At 41.5% G+C, this 25,662-nt stretch overlaps 1 protein-coding gene across 1 annotated transcript in view; it reads left to right on the top strand.

Annotated features, from left to right (window-relative positions):
• Positions 1 to 18,350: 18,350 nt before the first annotated feature.
• Positions 18,351 to 25,662, top strand: part of SLC9A7 (solute carrier family 9, subfamily A (NHE7, cation proton antiporter 7), member 7) — a 40,884-nt gene continuing 33,572 nt past the window's right edge. Inside the window, exons 1-7 of the mRNA XM_014960170.1 lie at positions 18,351 to 18,360; positions 18,431 to 18,666; positions 20,755 to 20,832; positions 21,554 to 21,630; positions 22,635 to 22,747; positions 24,117 to 24,222; positions 24,506 to 24,647. Coding sequence (XP_014815656.1) covers positions 18,351 to 18,360; positions 18,431 to 18,666; positions 20,755 to 20,832; positions 21,554 to 21,630; positions 22,635 to 22,747; positions 24,117 to 24,222; positions 24,506 to 24,647 — 762 coding nt within the window. The remainder of the gene's footprint in view (positions 18,361 to 18,430; positions 18,667 to 20,754; positions 20,833 to 21,553; positions 21,631 to 22,634; positions 22,748 to 24,116; positions 24,223 to 24,505; positions 24,648 to 25,662) is intronic.

Below are 25,662 nucleotides of genomic sequence, written 5' to 3'. Positions count from 1 at the left end.
CAGTAGAGTACTCGGAGAGAGTTTATTCCAAGATAGCATGTGATGTACTAGTGTATCTCTGTTCTTAAGTGTGATTGATTTGTTTATTTCTCACTAAAAGCTTGTAACATTAGATTTTTAATTGTGCTTTCCATCGCTAGCAGCACTTGTCTTATCAAAAAGGTACCGGCAATTCTGAGTGGGATGCTGCGCTGTGTTATGCCAGGAGCACTGAAGAAGGAAGACCTTGCTGTACTGGCTGAAGATCAGAGGTGTTTCTGGAGTCTGAAATGTTCCCTGTGATCACAAATATAAATAGTACTGTGACCAAGAGTTACGTACCTTCAGATTCCACTTTGCCTCTGTGGTGGTGGGTGGTACTAAATGGAAATTTTTCTCATGGTGTTCTGATAAAGCACTTCAGCGGTTCTCTCCTCGGTGATACTAGTCTTTTCTAAATACGGTGTTAATTAAGAGTAAATGGTCACTGGGCAGTTGCTGTACCATTACGTAGTATGCAGCACTTTGCAGTGCTGCAGTACCAGAGCATCTAAATAACATCTCACATTACCAGTTTGCTCTTGATAGAACTATCTGGTTCAACTACCAGATGGACCGACACTTTAAATAGATAAAACATCAGAAAGCCAGTACAATGTCATTTAAAATAAAGAACTAGAATGCAATTGTTTGGTAAAGCATTTTGCAGTGTATGGGTACCTAGTGTGCCTGGCACTGACTGCAGATCGGAACAGATGTGGCTCTTGAGCCTGACTGGGGCTTCCAATTCCATTGGCACTACTTGGTTTAGCAGCTGCACAACCCAAATATAACACCTGTTAATATTTTATATAAATATAACACTCATGTGAGTGTTATTTATTGCACAAAGTATTAATATTCTGATCTGAAGAAGGTTTTCTTCCCTCTGATTTTTCAGTATGAAATCTGTTTTGGTTGAGTCAACAAGAAAACCTGGAGATTTTCATACAGCTACTGAAATGACAAATGCTAGCGGTGCTTTTTGAAGGCATCTATAGTTAAAGAGAACTTTTCCTGAACAGTATTTTCTTAGTGACAGTTCATTACTAACTACATGTCTTGCATAAGGAGCCTTTGAATAGCAAACTAAGAGCTTGAATCAGTAGTTATTTGAGATGTATATATTTAGAGGGAAAGAAGCAAGGGGGAAGAGATTTTTTTCCCCTGATGAAGATATAGTGCTGTATAAGCCATCTAGGTGCATATTTTGAATATTGTTTTCTTCAGATTTTCAGTGAAATAATTTTGCACACAGTTGCCGTCTTTAGGATCTTTGCTAGTAGTAGACTTGAGCACACAGTGATGTTGCTTTTTTGCAGATCTCTGCTAACGAATGTACGTTCCCTGGTTTGACAGGAATTGGTGTGACTGCATTCCCTGACATTAGGGCATGTGTGATTACTGTTGATAGAAGTTGTTAATTGAATATTTGCACTTCTGTAGGCATCAGTTGCCCAGCTGTTATGTGTCAGGCTGGATTTGCATTCCTATATCCACAGATATTTTTTTTTCATGTTTGTGTTTGATAATTTTGATAGGTTGTGCTGAAGGAACTGGCCTGTATAGTACATTTGTATGAACCAGCTCCCATCCTATTTCTGGCACAAAATATTGAATAACAATGTCCAATATTACTATATCCCATGGTCATGTGGACTCCTATATAAAGACATTTGAGCAGGTCATTTGGAAGCTGCAAAAGCAATGACTGTCACGTTTCAAAAGTGTACTAGAACAATAAGTGCTCTGCTTGTATCCACTCAAAGAAAATGCATCATCACATCTATGTCAGTGTACCTGACCCTTGCTTCAGCTTTAGCTGCGCTAGCCCAACTTGTGCTTTACCTTGAGTGCAAGGATACAGGGTTTCCAGCAGCGATAAAGGACAATTCCCAGATACTGTTGGAGACAGAGGGTGTCCAAAACAGCGAATCATAGAATGGTTTGGGTTGGAAGTGACCTTAAAGATCATCTAGTTCCGACCCACCTGCCATGGGCAGGGAGACCTCCTGCTAAACCAGGTTGCCCAAAGCCCTATCCAGCCTGGCCTTGAACACTTCCAGGGATGGGGCATCCACGACCTCCCTGGGCAACCTGTTCCAGTCCCTCACTACCCTCACTGTAAAGAATTTCTTCCTAGTATCTAATCTAAATCTTCCCTCTTCCAGTTTATAAACCATTACCCCTTGTCCTGTCACTACACTCCCTGATAAAGAGCCCCTCCCCATCCCTCCTGTAGGCCTCCTTTCAGGTACTGAAAGGCCGCTATAAGGTCTCCCTGGAGCCTTCTCTTCTCCAGGCTGAACAACCCCAACTCTCTTAGCCTGTCCTCATAGGAGAGGTGCTCCATCCCTCTGATCATCTTCGTGGCCCTCCCCTGGACCCATTCCAGCGGGTCCATGTCCTTCCTGTGTTGAGGACTCCAAAGCTGGACACAGTACTCCAGGTGGGGTCTCATGAGTGCAGAGTAGAGGGGCAGAATCACCTCCTGTGACCTGCTGACGATGCTTCTCTTGATGCAACCCAGGATGCGGTTGGCTTTCTTGGCTGCCAGTGCACATTGCTGGCTCATGTTGAGCTTCTCCTTCACCAACACCCCCAAGTCCTTCTCCTCAGGGCTGCTCTCCAGCCATTTTCCACCCAACCTGTATTCGTGCCTGGGGTTGCCACGTCCCAGGTGCAGAACCCTGCACTTGGCTTGGTTGAACTTCATGGGATTTGCATGAGCCCACCTCTCAAGCCTGTCCAGGTCCCTCTGGATGGCATCTCTTCCCTCCAGCGTGTCGACCGCACCACTGAGTTTGGTGTCATTGGCAAACTTGCTGAGGGTGCACTCTATCCCACTGTCCATGCCCCCAACAAAGATGATCCCAGTACGGACCCCTGAGGAACAAATGACCTTGTACAGTTGACTTGAAAGGTCTATTTTACTTACAGTGTTGACTCTTCTTGCTTACTAGAAGAGAACTTGTATGTGGTATATGGAGCTATCATCACGTAACACATCTCTGTAAAGTTTTCTTCCTTTCTTCTCCTGTTATTTTGGAATATGATTGCTACTCTCTGGGGGTTCAGACAACCATTAAATCCCATGATGTGTTTGCAGAGGAGTGCTATTACTCCATCTTCTAGGTAAGGATTTGTGGCAAGGAACAAGATCAAAAGCATTCACTGAGTCTCTTTTAGTTGTCCCTTTTTGATGCCTGCAATTGGGATTTTTCTTCTCTTTATGCTCCTAGATATGCTCTTCTGTATCAGTGAAACCCACTGCTCTTGCAAACCAGACCTCTAAATACTTATTTGTTCAAGAATGCCAAGTCATGGCCCCTTGTGAAAAGGGCTTGTGGTTGGTTGCACCACCCAGAACCTCTTATAGACTCGAGCCTGGAATCCAGCCCTGCAGACAGCATGGCTTCGCTTTAAAGCATTGTCACTCTTGGAAGAGACCCACCATGCTGATATCATTTCCAAATTTTAACAAACCGACATGGTCCTAGTGCACAGCAGCCTCCTGTGAATTATAACTCCAGTCTTAAAGTAATCCAAGCTGTGTGTTGGAATGAGGCTGGATTTCATGTTCGAGCTGCCTAACCCCATGCAACGTTCTCATGTTCTGCCTGCTGATTGCTGGGAGCGAAGAGCAATTTTCTAAAGCAAACTTAAATTTATGGAGTTTATTGTGCTGCAAATGCAGAGTGGGAGACTTCAGTTTGCTTTAGAAAATTGTGTTTTGCACAAAAACGCTATTGGGGTGAAGGTAGAGTAATGGTAGCAGTAATGGAGGGAACAGACAGCGGATTCCTGTCTGTGCAGTTTTGCTTACAGCTTCTTTACACTTTGCTCTTGGTGGGCATTTTTGCCTCCACTTCTGTAGCCTGTCCTCACCCAGCCTTCTTCCTCTCTGAGCAATGTCATGGTGCACTCCCCGCTCCAACATCTGCGGGTTTTCTTCTGTCCTGTGAGTTTGTGCTGTAGTTTTGATCAAGATCAAATGTGGAAGCCTAGGTAGATACCCAGAACTGTTTCTAATCTTTAATAACCAATGGCAGAACTGTGATGGAAGCCTCTTTGGAGATACTCATAAGCTAACTTGGATTTTTCTTTCCAGTGTAGTGGTTGTCTTAACAGCTACAATACAGAGTCTTTTCTCACTATTGTAACTTCTTTTCTTTTTTTTTTCCAGAACTCTTGACTTTCCTTTTTGAATGCGTTTTTTTAAAACTTTTATAGAGGTCTTTAGTTAATTTTTTATAGGAAATTTATTTTAAAGCACAGGCGTTAATAAGGAGAAGACTTAAGCCCAGCAAAATAACTCATACATATTTTATTTGACAGAATATTGTTTTTATGAGATGTTTCCTCAGAAACTGGAACTGTGAAATATCATGCTGACAAAAATATTTTCTGTTCCTTGTCTGCAAAAAATCAAGCTGCTTCCATGGAAGCACACCTTTTGCAAAATCTGCGGCAATGTTATATGAGGATACCATAGAGACCACTCAGTCTGTCAGTGTTGGATTGCAAAGTCTTGAGTCTTGTTGACATCTCTGCAATTTGTCTGTTCTTAATATTTAATAAGCCTGATACTTCGCAGTCTCCGGAGTTAGAGCATTTCTTTTAAAAACCGCCTTGTGCATTTGCTGGAGTTCTTGCCAGGCGCTTTAAATTCAGAGGTGTGCTTGTACCACCATGTCTGGAGGGTAAAGCAATAGTCATCAAGCTTTGTAGCTTTGTTGTATTAAACTTCTAAGGAGTTTGCAGGAAAAAATACTTTATATAGCACAGCAGGACCTTGGTTTTGTGCCTGATCAGTGGGAACAACTGAAAGTCTCAGGTTGCCTTTTCAGGAAGGTAAGTGACTTGACTGTGGCTGCTTGTGCAGGCAATGGTACATCCTGCGTGTCCTCTTGATGTCGAGTGGCTCACTGGGACCTAGACTTTGCCAGAGGGAGCTGGTCATTGAATGTGCAGGAGATGCATGAAAGGTGCAACCTGCCTCCATCAGTGAAATGGCAACGGTCAAAGCTGTGGATAAAGGTCCTGCTGATGTGCTGGAAAACAGCAGATGGGGCTGCTCTGTGAAGACAAACTGGGGTTTTCTTTTTGTCTCGCGCCAAAAGCCATGGGGAATCTCAGTCTGAGTAAACTGGTTTAGGCAGTGTCTGTGCACATAAGGGCTCTTTCATTTCTAAACTTCTGATTTGAGCTCTGATTTTGTCTTTGGATACATAGGAGTCAATTTTCAGGGTTGCTAACTGTCTCCAGGTTTCCGCCAGTTGGACTTATTTATGGTAGCAGAAAGTTTTCATTCGCTGCACCTTATATCCCTAATTTGCTAGCTTGAGTTGGAGGCTGCTGTTGAAACACTTGTCTTTTCCGTTTTTTGGGCAGCCTAAGCAAAGAATCTACTGACTTCTTTCTGCAAACCCTTAGCCTGTAGAAAGTCACACGCAAATTACAAAAGGTATTGGTCATTACATTAGTGTATTTCACCAAGGAAAACCATGATAAACATGATAATACTTTGAATTATTTTTGTGTATAAAGCTGCATAGCTGAAATTGAAAAGCACTGCTCTAAGTCATGTGGCTTGAGATTTTTCTAGGTCTCCTCCCAAAAATTCTTCAGTTTTTAAACCCACAGAAGTGGCTTTTTTTAGGTTTCAAAAGTGGTTTTAGCAAGTAACTTTGAGCTGACGTCTAAAGGAAAAAAATATTTTTTTTTCTTTTTCCCCTGGAGCCTTAAGACAAATTTTTATTTTCTTTTTCTCTTTAGTTCTGTATGCCAGTTGCAAATGCTTTGTAAGAACATCTCATTTTTCTCCTAATATGTCTTTAGATTTTGAACTTGAGCTTGAACTTTATTAACTTGTTTGTCAGACTTAAGTCAGTGCTTATACTTCAACACTGTAATTTGTTTGCAATTAGATACTGTTCTCTGGTTGGTTTGGTCTTCTTTCTTGATGAAAAAAGGATAAATGTGTGGGAGCTCTTGCAAACTGCTAGTGGCTTTTAAAAGGCAAATCATTAAGTCAGAACTCTCTTCAAGTGCAGCAGGGACTTTCAGTGTCCACAAAAGACTAATTTCATTTTTAGCACTTCTGTGGCTTTTTGTAACGTGAATTGCACAAAGGAGATTTGGTGTCTGCCTATGGGGGGATGTAAATGAACTCAACTCTAATAGCGTGAGACTTACTAAGACATGGCTTCTGGGATGCAGGAAGTATCATGTGTGGCTGAAAATGCTCTGCTGGGCTGGAAGTTTCAAGCAGTGGGATTAAAGGAAAAGTTATTTAACTTCTAACTTGCAGCTTGGAGCAGTAATGGGAGGAACAGGCAAGCCTAGGCTCTGACTGGTTTCTCTTCTTGGCGTGTAGGCTTGGCTGCCTGGAAGGGGTCAGGATGACAGCTGTGTTTCCTGCTGGCTCTGGGCAAGAGCTATTCACTTGTCCTAATGGCTTCCCAAAGTGTCAGAGTATACAGAGTGTTGGTACCAAAACTAAGCCCAGTGGAGGCAAAATAGAAGCTTGCAATGAGTTGCCCGAGATCATTTACCTCTGCTGAAGTAAATCTGCGGTCTCTAAGTATTGGCTACAGATCCAGTTGTGTGCTGTGAGGTTACTAATAAGTGTACATACACTGCCATTTAACCTGCAAATTCCTATGGTAACAAATCTCGGACTAAGTACCTCTTAAATTTTCAAGAGGTGTTTTTCCAAGCGTCTAGATAATCATCCATTTCTTAACCACATTCTCCAAAAGCAATAGTACTAGCGCTTAACTTTTAAAAATATAAAGCTTATTGTAAAGACCTCTGTGTTCTCCAAGGGTAGCTCTCTCTTGATGAGCAATGTTGACAGATGTAGATTGTCTCAGCACTTAAGTGCAGGGTGGTGTAACCCGTTATCTACACAAACCAATCTTTTTGGGTCTTTGTGTTAGCTTAAGCTATTTATCTGATACCAGAGCCCTAACTGCCACATCGCTATTAAATGAGGTACTTTTTTTTGTGCTGTGGGATGGCTGGTAAAAGCTAGACAAAATGCATTATATCATATTGCGTCGTGTTGTTGCTGACACTTATATTATTCTGTCAAGCATTTTCTTAGGCTAAGGAAAGAGTACCTTTGGAGAAGTGCAAGTGAAGTGAAGCTAGCATTAGCTGATGTGGTGCTTCACTTGAAAAATCTAAATGGAAAAGTAAAAACAAAAGGCTGTGAAGGATACATCTGAGAAGTGGTGTGGCTGACTACTTAAACTTGTGTAGGCAAAAATGGTAAAGGATGTACGTGGTGAGCAGCAGTGCTTGGTTTCATGGCCTGCTTACTCTCTGTGCTTCCTCACATGGGGTGTGAGCCTGTCCTCTAGTGTAAAGGGAAGTGGAAGTTCAAGTTTCTGATGGCAAATGTGTAAGTTCCCAGGTTTTCGTACATACCTGGTTAGACATAATTAGCCCATTATGTAGTTAGACACAGTTAACCCCTTGTATTAATAAAAATCATGTCACGAGAACTAAGGAAGTTTGGAGGGTATTTTGGTGTCGCTTATCTGAAGCAGCCCTGAAAGTGCAGTTCTGTGAAGAAAGTGAAACAGAAAGGGCCTTCTTTTGGCTGCCCTACCTGAAAGGGTACCCACCCACCTTGGGGTGCAAGAATTGCTTTATAGTGATTATTTTGCACATGTCCAAACTCAAGATTTTAGTGTGGGGCTGGCAGTTGCTGTGTTGAAACAGTTTGTGGGGGAATACCTGCTTGTTCAATCTGAGAATCTCTTATGTTTGTTTTTGGGGTTGTGATTGTTTGAAAGAGTAGCAGGGTAGAAGGGTGAATGGCCGAAAGCCAGCATAAATAAATAGCTTTATGCACTTAAAATGGCTAGGATAATAGCAATCTGATGGGGTGCACAGTGGTTCTGTTCATGTAAGTGAGATCAGCCTTTGGAAAGGCATTTTACTCCATACCTTTTTCTGTCCTGTCAAGGGGTTTTGCACCAAGCCCTTGTGGTGTCAGTGGGTCAGATTTTTCCATGTAGCAGAGACTGACTGCTCTTTATCTCTAATAAATCTGTAGTTACTAGAACTCAGCGGGTACCTTTCAATTAGGAGGGGACATGAAATCATAGATTCCCAACGACATCTGTGGCACTAGTGAGACCTACTGGGATTAGAGTTGAGGTGGGGGGTGGAGGAGGGCTGGAGTGGATATGATTGCTGCAGCACCACACTGGCACCACCGATCCTAAAAAGGCTGGAAAGGATGGCAAAAATGTCAGGCCAGAGCAGCACCTGAGATCTGTCAGGAGCAGACAAGGAGGCATCAGTCTGTAGCGGGGGCAGAGCAAGAAGGTCGTGACTGGGAACTGTAGGGTGAGTAAAGCTTGTACCTTTAGTTTAGGAGGGAAGAAGCAGGAGGGTTGTGACAGGCTGTGTAGGAGGTTGGGAATTGCAGCTGTGGGACCTCTGGACAATATGCCTCTTGTGAAGAGGCTGAGCTTTTGGCTGGCTTTTCTTGTTGCAGCTTGAAGTGCTGTCTGTCTCCTTCCTCTCTAGCTCATGGGAATCTGTCAGGAAGATACAAGCGTCATAGAACTGCTCATGCACCCCAGGCTGTGGCAGCAGTCACGTTCCTGGCTTCTGTAGTTAGTACTAAAACAACTGCTTAAATTTTACACTACATATGAAAAAAGCAGTCTTGGGCAAGTAATTGTTGATTTTTTTTGATCCTCTGTTCAGCTGCCTGTAAGGTCCTAGAAGAGTATTTCCTGGCTCTTTTTGGTTCCTAGCATATAAAGTGGGATGGATGTCGGAGTAGGTGGGTCAGCAGGCTTAACAGCTGTAGAGTGGGCTTGAGAATCGTGGTGTGTTTGTGGGAAGGCCATGGCCACCAATGTGTCAGTGCTCAGAGCAGACACCCAGAAAGGCGAAAAAGAGGCAACATGTAGCTTCTCAGCTCTGCTTTGGGAGACCTCTTTAAGTAGCAGTCCCTGTGAGATGTGCTAGATCTTCTGTCGAGCCTGTCTGTGTTTGGATGTCGCAGTAACAAGACTTCTGTGGTCAGACATAATGATCACAGAAAGCCAGAGTTGTCATCTTGCTGCTATTTCTGTCTTTTGGGTTGATGCATTTCCCTGTAAGCCACAAACCCTCTTGTTTACAAGTGTTGGTTGGTCTTCTGCCTACAGCTACAGAGCATGGGGCTTGCCTCGGCAAAAAAAGATTTCCTTGAAAATTCAGTCATCTTGAAACCTTTACCTGTCCTTACAGGTAGGAGGTTGTGGTGTTAGCAAATAGTTGGGGATTGGCTCAAGAAGACCTTTGGGAAGAGAGAAGTACTGGGAAGTTCTACGTGAGACAACTGAAAACCTTTCTGATGCAGATTTCAGTTCATTAACCTTGCTCAAAATTCTTCCTGTTCTTTTCTTTCTAACACTTTGCTTGTGCCCCTGTCCTAATCAGAAGCTCCCAGAAATGTTTTTGAGGATGAAGTCCTCCACGTGCCTCCATTACTTTAAATATCCCTCAAACGAGTGAAGGTCTGAGGCTGGGATGCAGAGCTCCTCATAGCAAGAGAACAGACTTATCTATAGTCAACAGCTCTCCTTGTAGCTATTGTGGGGTCTTTGTACCCAAAGCCATGCTGAGTTGGATGTATTTCCTGCCCCTTCCCCCTTCATCCTCTCCTTATGTCAAAGCTTCAGAATTAAATGACAGTGTCAGCAAAGAGATTGCTGCTGCTTAATGAGTTTCAATTGGGATGTAGATTGAAGCCTGACTCCTTGCAATGACAGATTAATAACTCCTTCAGCTGAAGCTTTGCAGCATGTTTCGGGGTAAGGAGGGGGGAATAATTACTGTCTGGGCTTTTTTCTTTTAAACTGGGAAGCTTCATTTCTTTCTGGTGCCTGAGCCAGGTGATATTAAACAGCTTGATGTTATTCTTTTTTTCTTGGACTCTGAGGAGCTTGTGGCCTCCTGTTTGAGATGTGCTGAGCGTTTCTAGCATGCCTATGCAAATAGGGAGAAAACCAGTAGCAAAATGCAACAATTAAATAGGAAGTATTCTGTTATCAGTGTTTGGGGTTTTTTTTCCTTATCTGGTTTAGAAGTCTGTTTTGAAAGAAATGCTTCACCTCTGCTCCTGCCGCAGGGGACTGGGAGCAATTGCAGACCCATTAGGGAATCACTTCTGTATGGGGCAAGGAGAGGGAGCCACAGTGGGGCAGAGGATAGTAGTGTCTTTGTGGTTGCCCACTGCTGCTCACGCCTCTAGGAACGTGTGTGCTTGCACTGCTTTGGGTTTTGTAGCTAAGGAGGAATACTTATATTTTTGAAAGCATAAAGGATGCTTTTAAATGTTACTTATAAAATATTTAACAGCAAATGCTTTGTTAAATCTGTGTTGCATGAAACAATGGTTATGTGGTAAGTGACCTTGAAAACACGTGAGAAAGGAGAGTTGAGATTAGTTGCAGACTGTGAGCTTCTTGGTAATCTCTGACAAATACCTGTGCCTTTTATATCTCTAGTATCTGATTTCCAAGTTGAGAGTGTCTCTAAATTGTCTTCTGTGGCTTGTCTGAGCTCTTCTACTGAGTCACTGCTAAAGTTGGGAATTGGGTCAGGAGCCTTGACTCACAGTCCTGTGCTTGGACCAGAGGCCACGTGCTCTCACCGCAGGACAGCAGCTTCTTCCAGGGATGAGCCTTCACTTTAGGCTGCTCAATATATGATGTGGGGTTGTGGTTTGTTGTGGGCTTTTAGTTTTTTCTTTTTTTAACTCTCTCTTTTCTGGATTGTTTGATTCTAGGGGAGAATACAGGGAGCAATTTTTCTTACTGGTTATCATTTTTGCCACATTTTTATGAGCATGTTTCTGTGGTTGCCACTTTGAAACAAACTAATTTTTCTGTAGTTGTAACTCTCCTATGCAAATGTGAAGGTATAAGTAAAACTTAATAATTCTTCAGAAATTAACTATTGAAATTCCACAGCAGTCTTCTGTTTAAATCTCTCAGTATGTGTAATTTTAAATTACTTTTTTCTACCTTAAACCTGTTCTTTAAACCCCATCATCAGTAAGAATGTGCGTTACAGAATAAAGCATATCTGCTTGCTTCTAAAGCTCAGTAATTTTTTTTTGACCATTTCACTGTACATATGAATATGTATTACACTAACATGACACAACCTGAAAAAGAATTAGTTCCCCTAGGAAAAAACCAGAGCAACAGTTAGTCAGAAGGTATTTTTGACCATCGCAGGGTTTTTTGGAACCCAAGGCTCAGGAGCGGGCAAGGGTGTGCACAGTACACACGTATCCGGCAGCACAGAGCCAGCAAGTTAATCTGACATTTGGTTCTGCACAGTGTCCCAGTAACATTTTTTTTAAAGTAATCTGTTTATTTTAATTCAAAACTATGCTTAGTTTGGCTTATTTAAAAAGTGAAGAAAATGCTTATTACAAAGATACCATTGATATCATACTGCTGCGTTTGCCCACACGGAAGAACTACCAGTTTGTTCACCCTTTTAACTTCCTTATCTAAAATAGACCTAAGGCAATGACAAAGCATGACCTTGAATCTGTTGTTCACCATTTCAGGGTTTGGATATCCCCGAAATTTCCTTCAGACTTCAAGAACCGGCATCACGTGTCCTATTGCACAAGCAATAGGACAAGAGGAAATGGCCTCAAGTTGTGCCAGGGGAGGTTTAGATTGGATATGAGGAAAAATGGTTACACCGAAGTGTTATCAAGCATTGGAAGAGGCTGCCCAGGGAAGTGGTGCTATCGCTATCCCTGTAGATATTTAAAAGACAGGTGGATGTAGTGCTTAGCAATATGGTTTGTGGTGGTTTTTGTCAGTGTTAAGCTGATGGTTGGACTCAATAATCTGGTTTGCCCACACGGAAGAACTACCAGTTTGTTCACCCTTTTAACTTCCTTATCTAAAATAGACCTAAGGCAATGACAAAGCATGACCTTGAATCTGTTGTTCACCATTTCAGGGTTTGGATATCCCCGAAATTTCCTTCAGACTTCAAGAACCGGCATCACGTGTCCTATTGCACAAGCAATAGGACAAGAGGAAATGGCCTCAAGTTGTGCCAGGGGAGGTTTAGATTGGATATGAGGAAAAATGGTTACACCGAAGTGTTATCAAGCATTGGAAGAGGCTGCCCAGGGAAGTGGTGCTATCGCTATCCCTGTAGATATTTAAAAGACAGGTGGATGTAGTGCTTAGCAATATGGTTTGTGGTGGTTTTTGTCAGTGTTAAGCTGATGGTTGGACTCAATAATCTGAAGGGTCCCTTCAGATCCTAGAGAATTCTATGATTCTACTTGCCTCCATTCCCTGTTGAAAAATGCCTTTTTATTTTTTTTTCTTTACTGAAGTGCACAGTGAAGACTTGTCTTACGTTTGCACTGCTGAACATAAACTGCCAAAGATGAGGATTAATTTCAAAACAGGCTTCTCATTTTTCAAGTCTTTCATCTTCTGCAGCAAGGTGACAGGCTGATGAATGCCATGTTGGCAGCGTTACGCCATTAAGAAAGCAGCTAATAGATCATGGAGACCCTAAGCAAGATCACTTGCCTAACACTTCTACAGGGGGTTGTATAGCGGTGTTCCATGCACCCCTGTATGGGACAGCACAGTGAATGGCAAGCAAATGGTATAGGGAATGGATTGTTAGCATTGCTGGAAAAGGTATATAATGTTTGATCCATGGAAGTGTTCAAGGCCAGGCTGGATGGGGCTTTGATCAACCTGGTCTAGTGGGAGGTGTCCCTGCCTGTGGCAGGGGGGTTGGAACTAGATGATCTTTAAGGTCCCTTCCAACCCTAACCATTCTATGATTTCTTTTTGGTTTTTTTGGTTTTTTTTTTTAATGTGTGACATTACTGGCTCATTTCTGGATCAGAAAAAAATGCTTGAGTTACTTTGTAAGAACTGTTGAAACTTCCTCAAAAATCACTGTCAAAGTGACTGAAGGTGTGGACTCTGAGGTTCAAAAGTTGACCCTGTATTAGGAAAAACACTTTCTCTGTTGCTGTTTCAGGCTATTTAAAGCAAAACTTTCCAACTGTGGTATCTTGATGCACACAAACATCCTATAGTAAAACACATTGTGTGATAAATACTGTAAATATTTAGTCTTTTGCCTTGAAAATACTTACAGGGCTTTTTTTCATCCTTCTTGCCAAGTTTTTTTTCATCTTTGTTTCTTTGTCTTCAAGCTGGTAAAAAGTTCCTTTTGGGAATAAGGGGGGAAGTGTAAAAATCTAAACTTTCAAATGTAAGAAATCCTTTTTATGTATTCTTTATGTGGTTTTTCAAAAGCAAACAGGTATTTTACTCACCATCACCTTGCACCACAAGGAAGCTGGTGTCCCAAGTACCCAAAACACACTATTCTGCCTCTGTGTGGGCTGCACAAAGCGGGCACAGGCTGAGTGCCGAGATGAGATTGAGTCCTGTCCTCTCCTCTCACCATGCTGCCCCAGCTTGCCAAATTAGGACATGATTTGCTGTCACTTTCAGAATGTGCTACTTTTTTCTGTATTTATGTGGCACTAGGGGTGGTTGAACATCATCTGGTCACCCCCCCTTGCACACTTCCAGAGGGCAAGCTGTGGCCCAGGGCAAGAGGCCAACTGTGGGTGAATTGAGGAAGTAAAAGCATCTCCTTCCTGATCTGCTGGATCACGTTGCCTCTTATGATCAGAGTCTTATATTGCCATTTCCTTCTCCTCTGACTTAGTTGTAGAGTCAGCAGTGCAGTCTGTCATTTAAACACCACCAAAAAAATCCAACCAACTCCAAAGCAACAATAGTCCCCAAGACTGGCTCAGGAAGCAACAAAGTTCTTGTAAAGAAACCTTTTCAGCATAACATATCTGTTTGTGGGGTCCAAATGTTGGAGGGAAAGAGTATGAATCACAGAATAATGTAGGCTGACATGGACTTCTGGAGGTAGTCTTTTCCAGCCCTCTGCTCACAGCTGATCCTCACAGCTTGGCTTCCTCAGGGCCATATTCACGTGAGTTCTGGCTATACGTAAGGATGGAGATCACACAGCCTTTGTGGACAGTCTATTCTGTGTTTAGCCACTTTGTTGTTTAAAAAAACCAACCCAAACCTTACCTATTTCCCCCCTCCCCCTGCATTGCAACAAGCTTGTTGCCTTTAGTCTTAATCACCAAATAACCGTGCACTTCTCTGAAGAGTTTGTCCCTCTCTTCTCCATCTTCCCAGTAGAGAGCTGCCAACAGCAGTAAGATCTCCACTGAGTCTCCTTCAGGCTGAGATATGGTTGCTGCAAACCGCGGTGCGTGGGGAAGGACCTTCAGTATTCAGTGCCTGGCTCTTTACCAGGAGCACATGAAAGAAATAGTATCTAAACAGGTTTGAGTTCACCGATTGATCCAGTTCACTGATTCACAGTTTGGGTTCACCGCTTGCACTGTGTGTGGTGGGGTGTGAATACCGCCGGTTCCTGCAGCCTGCTGAGGCTCCCTGAAGCCCTGGGGCTACTTCTTCACTTCTTCAGCAGAGAACTGGGCTGGAAACTCTGACCAGGGACAGGTGCTCACGCGTGCCTCTCTGAATTCACATTCTCACTTCAGTGACTTGCGTGCTCAAACAAAACCAAAAGTAAATATGCCATTTTCAATGCCGTATTGTTAGACCAGTGTTGACCACGTCTGAAGTCCAACGTTTATTATCAATAGTGACTTGTTTTAAAAGGGAAAAAATATTCCCCTTTTTTTAATGCTTCGTTTTCAGTAAGATGTTCTTTGTGTAGCAGCTGTGCGATCAGCGTCGTACAGGCAAGATACTGGCATTAATACTTTCTCTGTTAAAAGTGAGAATGCAAGTCATGCGTATAGGGCATTAAGCATTATCCAACGTTTATTATCAATAGTGACTTGTTTTAAAAGGGGAAAAAAATATTCCTGGTTTTTTAATGCTTTGTTTTCAGTAAGATGTTCTTTGTGTACCAGCTGTGCGATCAGCATCGTACAGGCAAGATACTGGCATTAATACTTTCTCTGTTAAAAGTGAGAATGCAAGTCATGCGTATAGGGCATTAAGCATTAATTTTTGAGATTATCCTTCCTGAGAGTCTGTGAGCAGTGATGTAAACTTGCCCTTGCAACAGTTAGCACAAACCAAAGCTTTGAAAGTAAAGCTATTCTCAAATTTGTAAGTATTTGTAGCCCATTTCCAGTTGTGTTTTTTTTCCCTTTTGTGTCATTCTTGCAGTAAAAGACACTGCTGGATTAGTGGCCCTAACTTTTTAGTCTGTAAAAGACTTATGTTCATTAGAAAACTGAAAATACTTCCATATGCTTTTCCATAAAGGCTTTAATTTTTTTTTTAAAGTATTAATGACTTCAGGTTTTCTGCAGCTCACATCTCTGTCAAACGTGTCCAGCTGACCCATTTCACTTTAATGTTCAAACATGTTATTTTGGGACTGTAGGACAAATATAGCAGTATGCCCATACCTTTGTAGTAAGAACTCTCCCCTCTCTTAACTCATCTTTTGAACTACTAACTGTATAGTATTTTTTGCTAATGAAGCTGTCTGTGGCATTTATGTGGCTTCTTTGCCCCCTTCTATTTTCATACCTATTTCCTTTCTTGACTGAGCCCTCTGTAGCTTTAGCTGGTCGACTGCACCTTGCCTTGACACCAGTCACCCTGGTCCCAGCTGCATCCTGCTGGGAGACAGAAGCTGGGCAGCAGGGATCAGATGTTCCTAATTGGTGTGGTGCTTGGTGCAAATGTCATCCAGTTTGGTAGAAGGTATAAGAAAATAGGATATTTCCCTGGAGCTGTGGTAGCTGGGTCATGGGACACTGAGGGTTAAAGGATGTTTCACTTCAAGCATTGCCTATCAATTATGGATATAATTGGCATATCTTCAAAACTGATTTTAAAATAAATGGTATATTCTATCATGGTGGGGGGGAAAAGGGTGAGTGGATTATATTCAGCTGTACAATGCGATCACATCCCGCTCTCCAGTGCATCTTGCTAATGCAATAGCAGTGGGGGTTTCCCATCTGCTTTTGCAATGAATTCACTGAAGGCCAGTCTCTGAGCCTAAGAAGCTATTACATCTATCGGTGTCCCCCTCTCCATTCTCACTTTAGCAGTATAGATCTGGCTTTGTGCCACTGCTATGCATAAGCTCATCTGTACAATTTTCATGCTGGCTTCTGATTTACTACAGGATTTCTGGCTGATGCTGATTAGATCAGGTTTTAACACTGACAGTCTTCCTGATGTATCCTGTGAGCCCAGCTCTTCCTAGGTGTGAGGTGGGTGAGAGCAGCAGGATGCTTTGGCTGCTTGCCTGGCCGAGCTGGTGAAGATGTCTCCAGCCATAACTGGTCGTGCAAGTGGCTTGGAGGTGACTGGCCCTGAACTGTCACTTTGTGCAGAGCTGCATTTCTGCCACATCCATCACATGTAGCTGTAAAAATGCTCCAGGGTTGTTAGGAGCATGCTTGTGTAAACCTCTGTATTTAAACTGTTAACATTTGAAATTTCAGTAAGTGGATTTATCATGCTGAGGGGTTTCCTTCCTCTTTGTACTCTTTGAGTTTGTACTCACAGTAAGTGGATTTATCATGCTGAGGGGTTTTCTTCCCCTTTGTACTCTTTGAATTTGTACTTCTCTCTTCTAAATAAAATGCAACTTAATCTTCCAGTTACCTTTTAATGATATTGTTGCTGCTATGTTTTCTTGATTGTATCAAAAAAGGGCTGGAGGTAAGCTGCCCACTAGTGTCACAGCTACTACCTGCTGTACTTCCTGTTGCATTAAAACTGTTTTTCCAGTCTGAACTTGAAGAGAATGAGACATGTTCTTTTGGTTTACTTTTTTGGGGTACAGTTTGGCCTTGAAGAGAATGAGACATGTTCTTTTGGTTGACTTTTTGGGAGTACTTTGGTTACTCTTTATGCCATAAAGATGAGTCTGGGGTTTTTTTCTGGTGTGTGGGTTTGTTTGGTTTTTGGGTTGTTTTTTTCTTTTCTTTTCTTTGTTATACCTCATTTATTTCTACTCTTTATGCCATAAAGATGAGTCTGGGATTTTTTTCTGGTGTGTGGATTTTTTTTGTTTGGTGTGGTTTTGTTGTTTGGGGTTTTTTTTGTTATACCTCATTTATTCTCTGGTTATTACCTGTCAACTTCATTTACCATCTGGGGAAGCAGAGCTATGGATGCATAGTTAGGGTCACAGGGAGCAAAACCAGCATTGACTACTGACTTGTCAACAAAAGGATCAAACATCCATCTTCATCTTGCAGTTGTCTGGAACAAGGATTAAATCGTAGATCATCCTAAGGTGACAGGGGAGCCTTTAGTAAGTGGGTATCAATTTGTGTACGTACCAGACCAAACCACTTTGTTCTTATACCTTCTCTCCGCAGAACTGGAGTCTTGTTCTTTTTTTAGTACATTTTGAAAGGAACAGTGCTCAGTTAAAACCTTGTGCTTCTCCAGCCTCCTGGCATGGCCCTTCCATTAGGTTACAAATTATTATTTTTTTAGTCATTGCATTGATGTATCCCTTATTGGTAGTGTTTTCTGGTTGGATTTTATCTAGGCTAATTCTTCTTAGATTCCTGAATATCAGGTCTCTTATGACTACTCATTTTTACCTTATTTTGTATTCATGAAATGTGGAAAATCCTTGCAAAGACCTGAAGCTGGCTTCTTTGTGCATGACATCTGAATTTCAGTTGTGAAGTTTGCAGGATTCCTGAATATCAGGTCTCTTATGACTACTCATTTTTACCTTATTTTGTATTCATGAAATGTGGAAAATCCTTGCAAAGACCTGAAGCTGGCTTCTTTGTGCATGACATCTGAATTTCAGTTGTGAAGTACACGGGAGACTGTGCAACAAGCATTGTTTGATTGCTTGGAATTGCCAGGCAAAAAAATCTGCATCCTTGCTGCAGCTGTAAAACACTATGGCAGACATCACAGTTTCAGCTCTGTTAGGGTCACATGTTTTCAGCAGTCATTATTTGGTGACAACGGTGTATCTACTCACTTCTGTCCTTAGGCAGGTGAAATGTATGTGATGTGTCCTAGTGTTTAGCCTCTTGTGCAACTCAGGGTTTTGTGCAGTAGAGGTGTGAATGAAGGTGAGGAAGACAAAACATGAAACGGAGCATTTTGTTTGTCACTTCAGGCAGATACCAGATTTTATAAATTCACTGGTAGCTTTGATGTGCTCAGGGCCTCTCTTCCTCTGCAGGAAGCTGCAGGTAACAATTTGCTGCAAAATGTTTATCGTGCATGTACGCTTGTAAGGCTCATGCGTTATACCTTGGAGGTTGGTTGAAACTAGAAAGTGAGGTATAGGAGTAGCAAATAAGCCTCATGGATTTTTTTTTTTTTTAACTCTCTTCCAGGACTCATCGTTGGGGTGATCTTGAGATACGGGACTCCCTCTACCAGTGGCCATGACAAGCCATTCAGCTGCTCGCAGGAGGACAGGCCCTTCACAACCCTGCTGGTCAACGTCAGCGGGAAGTTCTTTGAGTATACGCTTAAAGGGGAAATAAGCCCTGGGAAGATCCACAACGTGGAGCAAAATGACATGTTGCGAAAGGTGAGGGTAGACCCTTTCTTGTGCCTGGCTGAGTGCTTCTCCATTGCCTGTGCTCCCCTTCCTCCTCCCCTCCTCCATCCTGTTTGAATGTCGCGTAGTATTAAGTGTCTGTGTTCCTGATAGTAACAGCACTTCAATGCTTAATTCAAAAGCACCTTCTGTATTCTAACACTGCCGGTGAAACTGTGCTCTGTTGCATGTAGGTAGTGTTTTCCCAAACCCCTTGATTGCTGTTTAAAACTTAATGTACATTTCTAACATCTGTAGAATTCATGAAAAGCAGCTGAACAAAAAAGCCTGATGCTGCCTTGTATAATACAACATCAGGAAAACAATGATTTCTTAGTGAAAACTGATTGTTTCTTAGTGCTTTTTTGCTAGGATTTTTTAATCTGTTTATTGTCAGGAAATAGTTATTGCTTACATCACTATAATCCACCAAATGAGACAGCCTGCTTCTCATTGGAAGTGAAATTCATCTATCAGCTCATACTCAGATTGGTGATTTGGCTTCTTATTCTTTTCAGTATTGGAAATTAACCACCTTTTGTTTGTATCAAAGCTAGAGTTTGAAGTATAGGATTGAGACTTTAAGGTTTGTAACCTAAAAATACTTACTTTTGCTAACTATAAAGAGTGTCTGTTATATGTACCTGTCTGCTGTAGGTATTTAAAGTTAGTTGAAATGAATCCTGTTCTGGGAGTTCACACATGTTTGTCTTCTAACCTGTACTTAGAAAGGGATTGAAGAGTCTCATGTGTGCAGATCTTCTGTTTGGACTTCAAGTGTTGTTTTTCATTCCTTACTGCAGTGTAATCCTTCATGGTTATCTGGAGCTTCTACTGAAATACATGGAAGTGATGCATAATCCCAGTTCCTGAAACCCAGTCCTGTATCTGGCTTGATTGGCTTACAATAACTGTTCGGTGGCTAGACTTGCAAAAAAACATCAGCTAAAATAGCATTTCATCTGCAGATATATGAATATCATAGAATCACAGAATACTTTGGGTTGGAAGGGACCTTTAAAGGTAATCTAGCCCAACCCCTCCTGCAATGAGCAACTAGGTCAGGTTGCTCAGAGCCCCGTCCAACCTGACCTTGAATGTTTCCAGGGATGGCACATCTACCATCTCTCTGGGCAACCTCTTCCAGTGTTTCACCACCCCCATTGTAAAAAAAAAAAAAAGAAATTCTTCCTTATGTCTAGTCTGAATCTACCCTCTTTTAGTTTAAAGCCATTGCCCTTTGTCCCATTGCAACAAGCCCTGCTAAAGAATTTGTCCTGATCTTTCTCATAAACCCTCTTTAGGTAGCGAAAGGCCACCATAAGGTATCCCCAGAGCCTTCTCTTCTCCAGGCTGAACTAGCCCAACCCTCTCAGCCTGTCTTCGTAGGAGAGTGCTTCATCCCTCTGATCATCTTCGTGGCCCTCTGCTGAACTTGTTCCGACAGGTCCATGTCCTCCTTGTGCTGAGGACTCCAAAGCTGCATGCAGTACTCCAGGTGGGGTATCACCAGAATGGAGTAGAGGGGCAGAATCACCTCCCTCAACCTGCTGGCCACACTGCTTTTGATGCAGCAAAGGATGCAGTTGGTTTTCTGGGCTCCAAGCGCACACTGTCAGCTCCTGTCCAGCTTTTCATCCACCAGTAACCCAAGTCCCACTCAGCAGGGCTGCTCTCAATCCCTTCATCCCCCCACCTGTATTGATACCAGGGATTGCCCTGACCCAGGTGCAGGACCCTGCACTTGACTTTATTGAACCTCATGAACCACAGTAAGAGATATCTTCTCCAGCATCACTTCTATTGGAATCTTTTAAATTAAAACAGGGGACCGTGTTTGGGACTGCTGCAAGGTTATTGCTGTGATGGATGCAATGCCTGTTTTTTCTAGATGCTGTTTACCAGAAAGAGCTGCAGCTTTTTGCTGCTGCGTGAGTATAGAGCTGGCTAGTATTCTGGAGAGTCAACTTAGCTATTTCAACAACTAAAAATAGCTGTTGTCAGAAAATGAAAAAGGAAAAAGACCTAACCATTTGTGTATGTCTGTTTCTAATTGAAGTTTCATATTTTATTTTTTAGGTAACATTTGACCCTGAAGTTTTTTTCAACATTCTGTTGCCTCCTATTATTTTTCATGCTGGTTATAGCCTGAAGAAAGTAAGTGTAATCATTTCTGAAGAGAATAACCTTTTTTTCTTAATGTGAGACTGCTGATTTGTTCAGGAGTGTAGTCTCCATTTCAATCATTATTTTTTTTTATGGCATTAAGAAAAATCTCTTTTCCTCTATAGATGGTTAGGTCATATTGTTTTAAGAGAAAATACATATGTTTTTTACTATAAATATATTAAGCTCTATTTAATCTTGCTGATTTGTTTTCTGTGAACTTTGCCAGAGGTTAATGTCAGTATCATTTAAAGTAGGAGATGTCCTGCTGTGAATTGTTCTGGTTCATCTCAAATATCCAAAATGCAGTAAAATATGCTGAGAAGTGGACCCAAACCTGAACCCCAGTGGGGATGTGCCAGACCTTGAATGGCAGAAGGGCACAGATTCTGCTCTCACTTGAAGATACCATGAAATAGTACAGATTTTCAGTTTTGCAGCTAACTTTTAGATCTCGTATGAAGAAGAGATGTGGAAACCTTTGTAGAAAGCTTTCTGTCAATAAGCTCCATGTAGGATTTTATACATGGCTCAGATTTGGTTTATTTAATTTATTGAAGCTGGATAGAATTTACATTGGAGTAATGGAAGCATTTCTCTGAAAAGGAGGGATGTTTCTGTGTGTTAATGCAAGTATAGTATTGCACTGTATGTTTTTGAACAGGTGATGTAACTTGTTTTAAATAAATATATAAACTTTTTTCCTATGCAGAGGCACTTTTTCAGGAATTTGGGGTCCATTTTGGCTTATGCCTTTTTAGGAACAGCAGTCTCTTGTTTTATTATTGGGTAAGTGTACTCTCTGATATCAGTTCCTTTCTGTACTAAAGTTTAAGTTGATAAAGTGTATGTTGAGTCTTCCAGATTGGCTCAGTTTTGTGATTTGTTTGAGGATTTTATGTGTGTATCCTCCAGTCAAAATGCAAATGTAGCTTTTGCTGAGATTTATTCCACTTCTAAACAATATTGTCCCTTGAAATGATATGGTCAAGTTTGAATCACTTGGCAAGCCTGCACTGCTGAAGAGCAGCATTGAGTTTTTGGTGTGATGGCGCAATCCAAAACAAAACCTTGTTAGACTTAATGGAATTGACTTTAACTTGAATAGTGGACACTAATTGCAATAGAATTGTAGCGATCAAACTTTGAGCTGTCCCTTTGAGTGCCCACATGCACAGATGTTCTCTCTCTCTCTGCATATGTGTGCATATATATATATATAATTTTACATGGATATGTATACTCACATTTAGTTTGAGATAGCTAGTCACAGTTTACTTGCATACAATCTCTTGCTAATGCTGCTAATATTACTATGTCTGGTGAATGGATATTCTGAAATACAGAACTCCTGAATTGCATATGTGACCTTGGTTTGTGTCTCAAAGAATTTCACTAGAGAAATACTTTGAAGGCTATTCTTAGCTTGGAGCTTTTTGGCCCATGTACTGTGTTGGGGAAAAGCAGTATTGAGGGGAATTTTGAGCAGGAAAATGTTCCCTTCGGTGGAAGAAGGAAATAACCTGCAGATTCTGTGTACTAGTTGTGTGAACAGTTTTCATGCTTTGCCTAATGGTTTTAAATGATATATTCTGGATCGTGTATTACTTGACTCAGCTCGTAGGAAAAAGGGGAAAATTAATTTTGAGAGTTTAGTGTTGAACTGTGGCAGTGTCCCACAGAGCTGTAGCATAACCAAGCCACCTGAAATACTGTTGCTTATGCTTTTCCTTTGCCTGTCTGAAATGCACCGCCTTGTTTGACTCGGATTGTTTTATCTTCTTTCTCTTCAGGAATCTCATGTATGGGGTTGTGAAACTAATGAAGTTGGTGGGTCAGCTCTCTGATAAATTCTATTATACAGACTGCCTCCTCTTTGGAGCGATAATATCTGCCACTGATCCAGGTAGCTTGCTGAACATTTTTTAATAACCTTCTAAAATAATCCTATTGCTAGGATTGTTGCCTGCATAGCACGGAGGTATTAACAGCACTTTACTTTCAGTTATGTTACGCTGGTATCTCTGATCTTCTCTGAAATGCATGCAAATTCTGAGTGTTGCGAAAGCCCTTCTCTGTCAGTTTGGTGCTGGACTGGTATGATGGGGTGGCCTGTTTGGAGAAAAAAAAAGTAATTTTCCTGTTCAAATAATTTAAATATTTTTTCTCCTCAGTACGCTTTTTGTTTAGTGTGCATCAAGTTTAAGACTGTAAATAGATGAAATGATTACATTGTCTGGATAGCAGGACTTCTTCCTTTAGCTATATTGCTTGGGACATTGGATAATTTAAAAGCAGTATTTGAGGCTTTTAGGCTCTTCAGGTCTGGGGATATTGTTTTTCCTCCTTCAAATGAACTTAATGTTTTGCAAGTTTAAGCAGAAGAATACTCTTCTGGCAAAGTAATTTGAGCTTTTGCCAAAATAATCTAGTCATCCTTCAAATTCCAGCAGGCTCACATAGGTGTTTCTGCTTGACAGGTCAGTTTGGAGAGCTGGTGTGTGTCAGGGGCCGGGGTAGGGAGTGGTGAAGTATGAAGCTTGACATTTAAAACAGCTAATTTGAAGTGCTTAGTAGTGATTTGTGTGAAAATGGGAAGTAGCTCCTGTGATTGAGCTGAACTATGAACAGCTGGTGGTTGCACACAATTTATGCAAAAAAATCACCATGTGATTTTTTTTTTTTTTTTAAAGCTCATATATGGGAACATCTTGAAGATCATGGTCTTTCATCTCAGACTGAAGTTTCTTGAAAGGATGGTTATGAATATTTAGTAGTCTTGCCCTTTTCAAATTCTGTGCAAATGCACACTCCAGTGGCATGGTGTATGCTTTGGGGAACACTTAAGATTATTAGCACCATTTTATGATGGCTGAAATAATAAAACTATGTCAACAGCCCTTACAGTCTTTAAAAGTAGCAAGAACTGCACAACCTTTCCTTGATTATCTCACATGGAACATGTTCTACAAAAAATATCAGGGCTTTAGTAGAAATGCTTTGTCTGCCCCGTGCCCCATAGTCATGGGGGCTTTCCTGTAAACACTGTGCAGATGGAGGGACAGCCCAACCACCTCCTTATGGAGCTACCCTAAAACTGATGGGGGAATTGCTTACCTATAGAAACATGACTAGTCTGTTTCCCAGTGTAATTTCGATCCTGTACTTAAATTCCTGGGTTTTGTTGCTTTAGGCAAACAGGAAAGTATGCTCTGTCAGCTCACGGAGTCGTTCCTGAAGTCAGCCAGTGTGGTTTTTCTCTTTTCTTTCTGCAGTTACCGTGCTAGCAATATTTAATGAGCTGCATGCTGATGTCGATCTCTATGCCCTTCTGTTTGGGGAAAGCGTGTTGAATGACGCTGTTGCCATTGTATTATCTTCGTAAGTAACTACCCGAATTTCTACTTAATTGCTTTTGGGATTTGTCTAAAATAAATTTTTGTTTTTTTTTTTTTCCTGAGAAATGTTACATTAAATGGATTGTCTTGAACTGGATTAATAAACGTTGCAAACATTTGACAAGATCCCTCATGCATACCTACACTAGAAAGGCAAATTTGCCTTCAGGATGGGATTTTCCTCTCTGTTGCTCAGGTGTTATTGTTACGGAATAAAACTTCTGATGCCACTTCTAAATTCTCATTGGGTTATTCTTTTTTTCTAGGTCTATAGTTGCCTACCAGCCAACAGGTGAAAATACCCATGCTTTTGACGCAGCAGCGTTTTTCAAGTCTGTTGGTGTTTTCCTGGGAATATTCAGTGGTTCTTTCATGATGGGAGCAGTGACGGGGGTTGTGACAGCTCTGATATCCTTTTTCACATTGAGCTCTTCCAGCCTAGGTGCTACATTCAGGTACTAGCAGGGCTCACCTGTTTTCCACTATAGCAACATTGACACTAGCTTGTTTTAACCTGAGCGTGAGGATGTGATCAGTATTCATGTAACCTTTGCCTATAGTACACACAGAAGTCACCTTTTTTCAGTATAACTGTGGCCACACTAAAAAAATTTAGTGATGTTGCTGCATACTGCAAGCTAAGGGGAAGCCCATAATGGTCATGTCCTAATGTTCCGTTTCTTTTTAGGAAATTAAAAAAAATAGATTTTATTATTATGCTTAAAAGACATCCCACATGATAACTGGTGTTTGATTCTGTTGTCAGCAAAATCATTGATAGCTGTTTCTGACCCCACAGGGCTCTTTCTGAGAGTCCTGCATTTAACCTTTCAGCTAGAAATCTGACGTCCTCTGTCTTGGATAAGACTGTTTTTCTACCAAAGTTAACATTACAACATGACCTGGCCTGCTCTCTGGAGGCCTGTGTGTGTTTTGTTTTAAACTCAGGTAGTAGACCTTATTAAGCCTTTCATGTTCCAGAAATTGTGATGCTTCTTCAGGAATAAAATTCAAATTATTTGCTTTTAGACTAGCTAGTAGATTTGTACACATCCCAGATTGCTTTGATCTGCCTAGGCTTCTGAAAACTGATCTAAAAAGGGGTAGAATGTGGTATTTTATACAATAATAATGAACCTGTGATTCTTCATATTAAGTAATGATGTCTCAACTGTGTCTTGTTATATACACACTGTGCAGAATTTATCTGATACATGTCTGCATAATGGTAACCTTTCAGGTATAAGAGGAGGGTGCGCTGTGATGCTTTAATGTTTGGTCTTCCAGTTCCACTGTTCTGTGGTCAATGTGCCCCAGAACCATGATTCTTCGACTGGCTTTTAGGCTACCAGCCATCCGTAGCTCTAGCTGATCAAATACTGTTGCTGCGGGTTTTGGGGCTTGCTGGTTGGTTACTAATTGC

Source organism: Calidris pugnax, unplaced genomic scaffold (genome assembly GCF_001431845.1).
Source record: "Calidris pugnax isolate Ruff unplaced genomic scaffold, ASM143184v1 scaffold188, whole genome shotgun sequence".
NCBI classification, from domain to species: domain Eukaryota; kingdom Metazoa; phylum Chordata; class Aves; order Charadriiformes; family Scolopacidae; genus Calidris; species Calidris pugnax.
The sequence above is the reverse complement of the archived record's forward strand: the minus strand, read 5'-3'. Positions and strand labels throughout refer to the sequence as shown.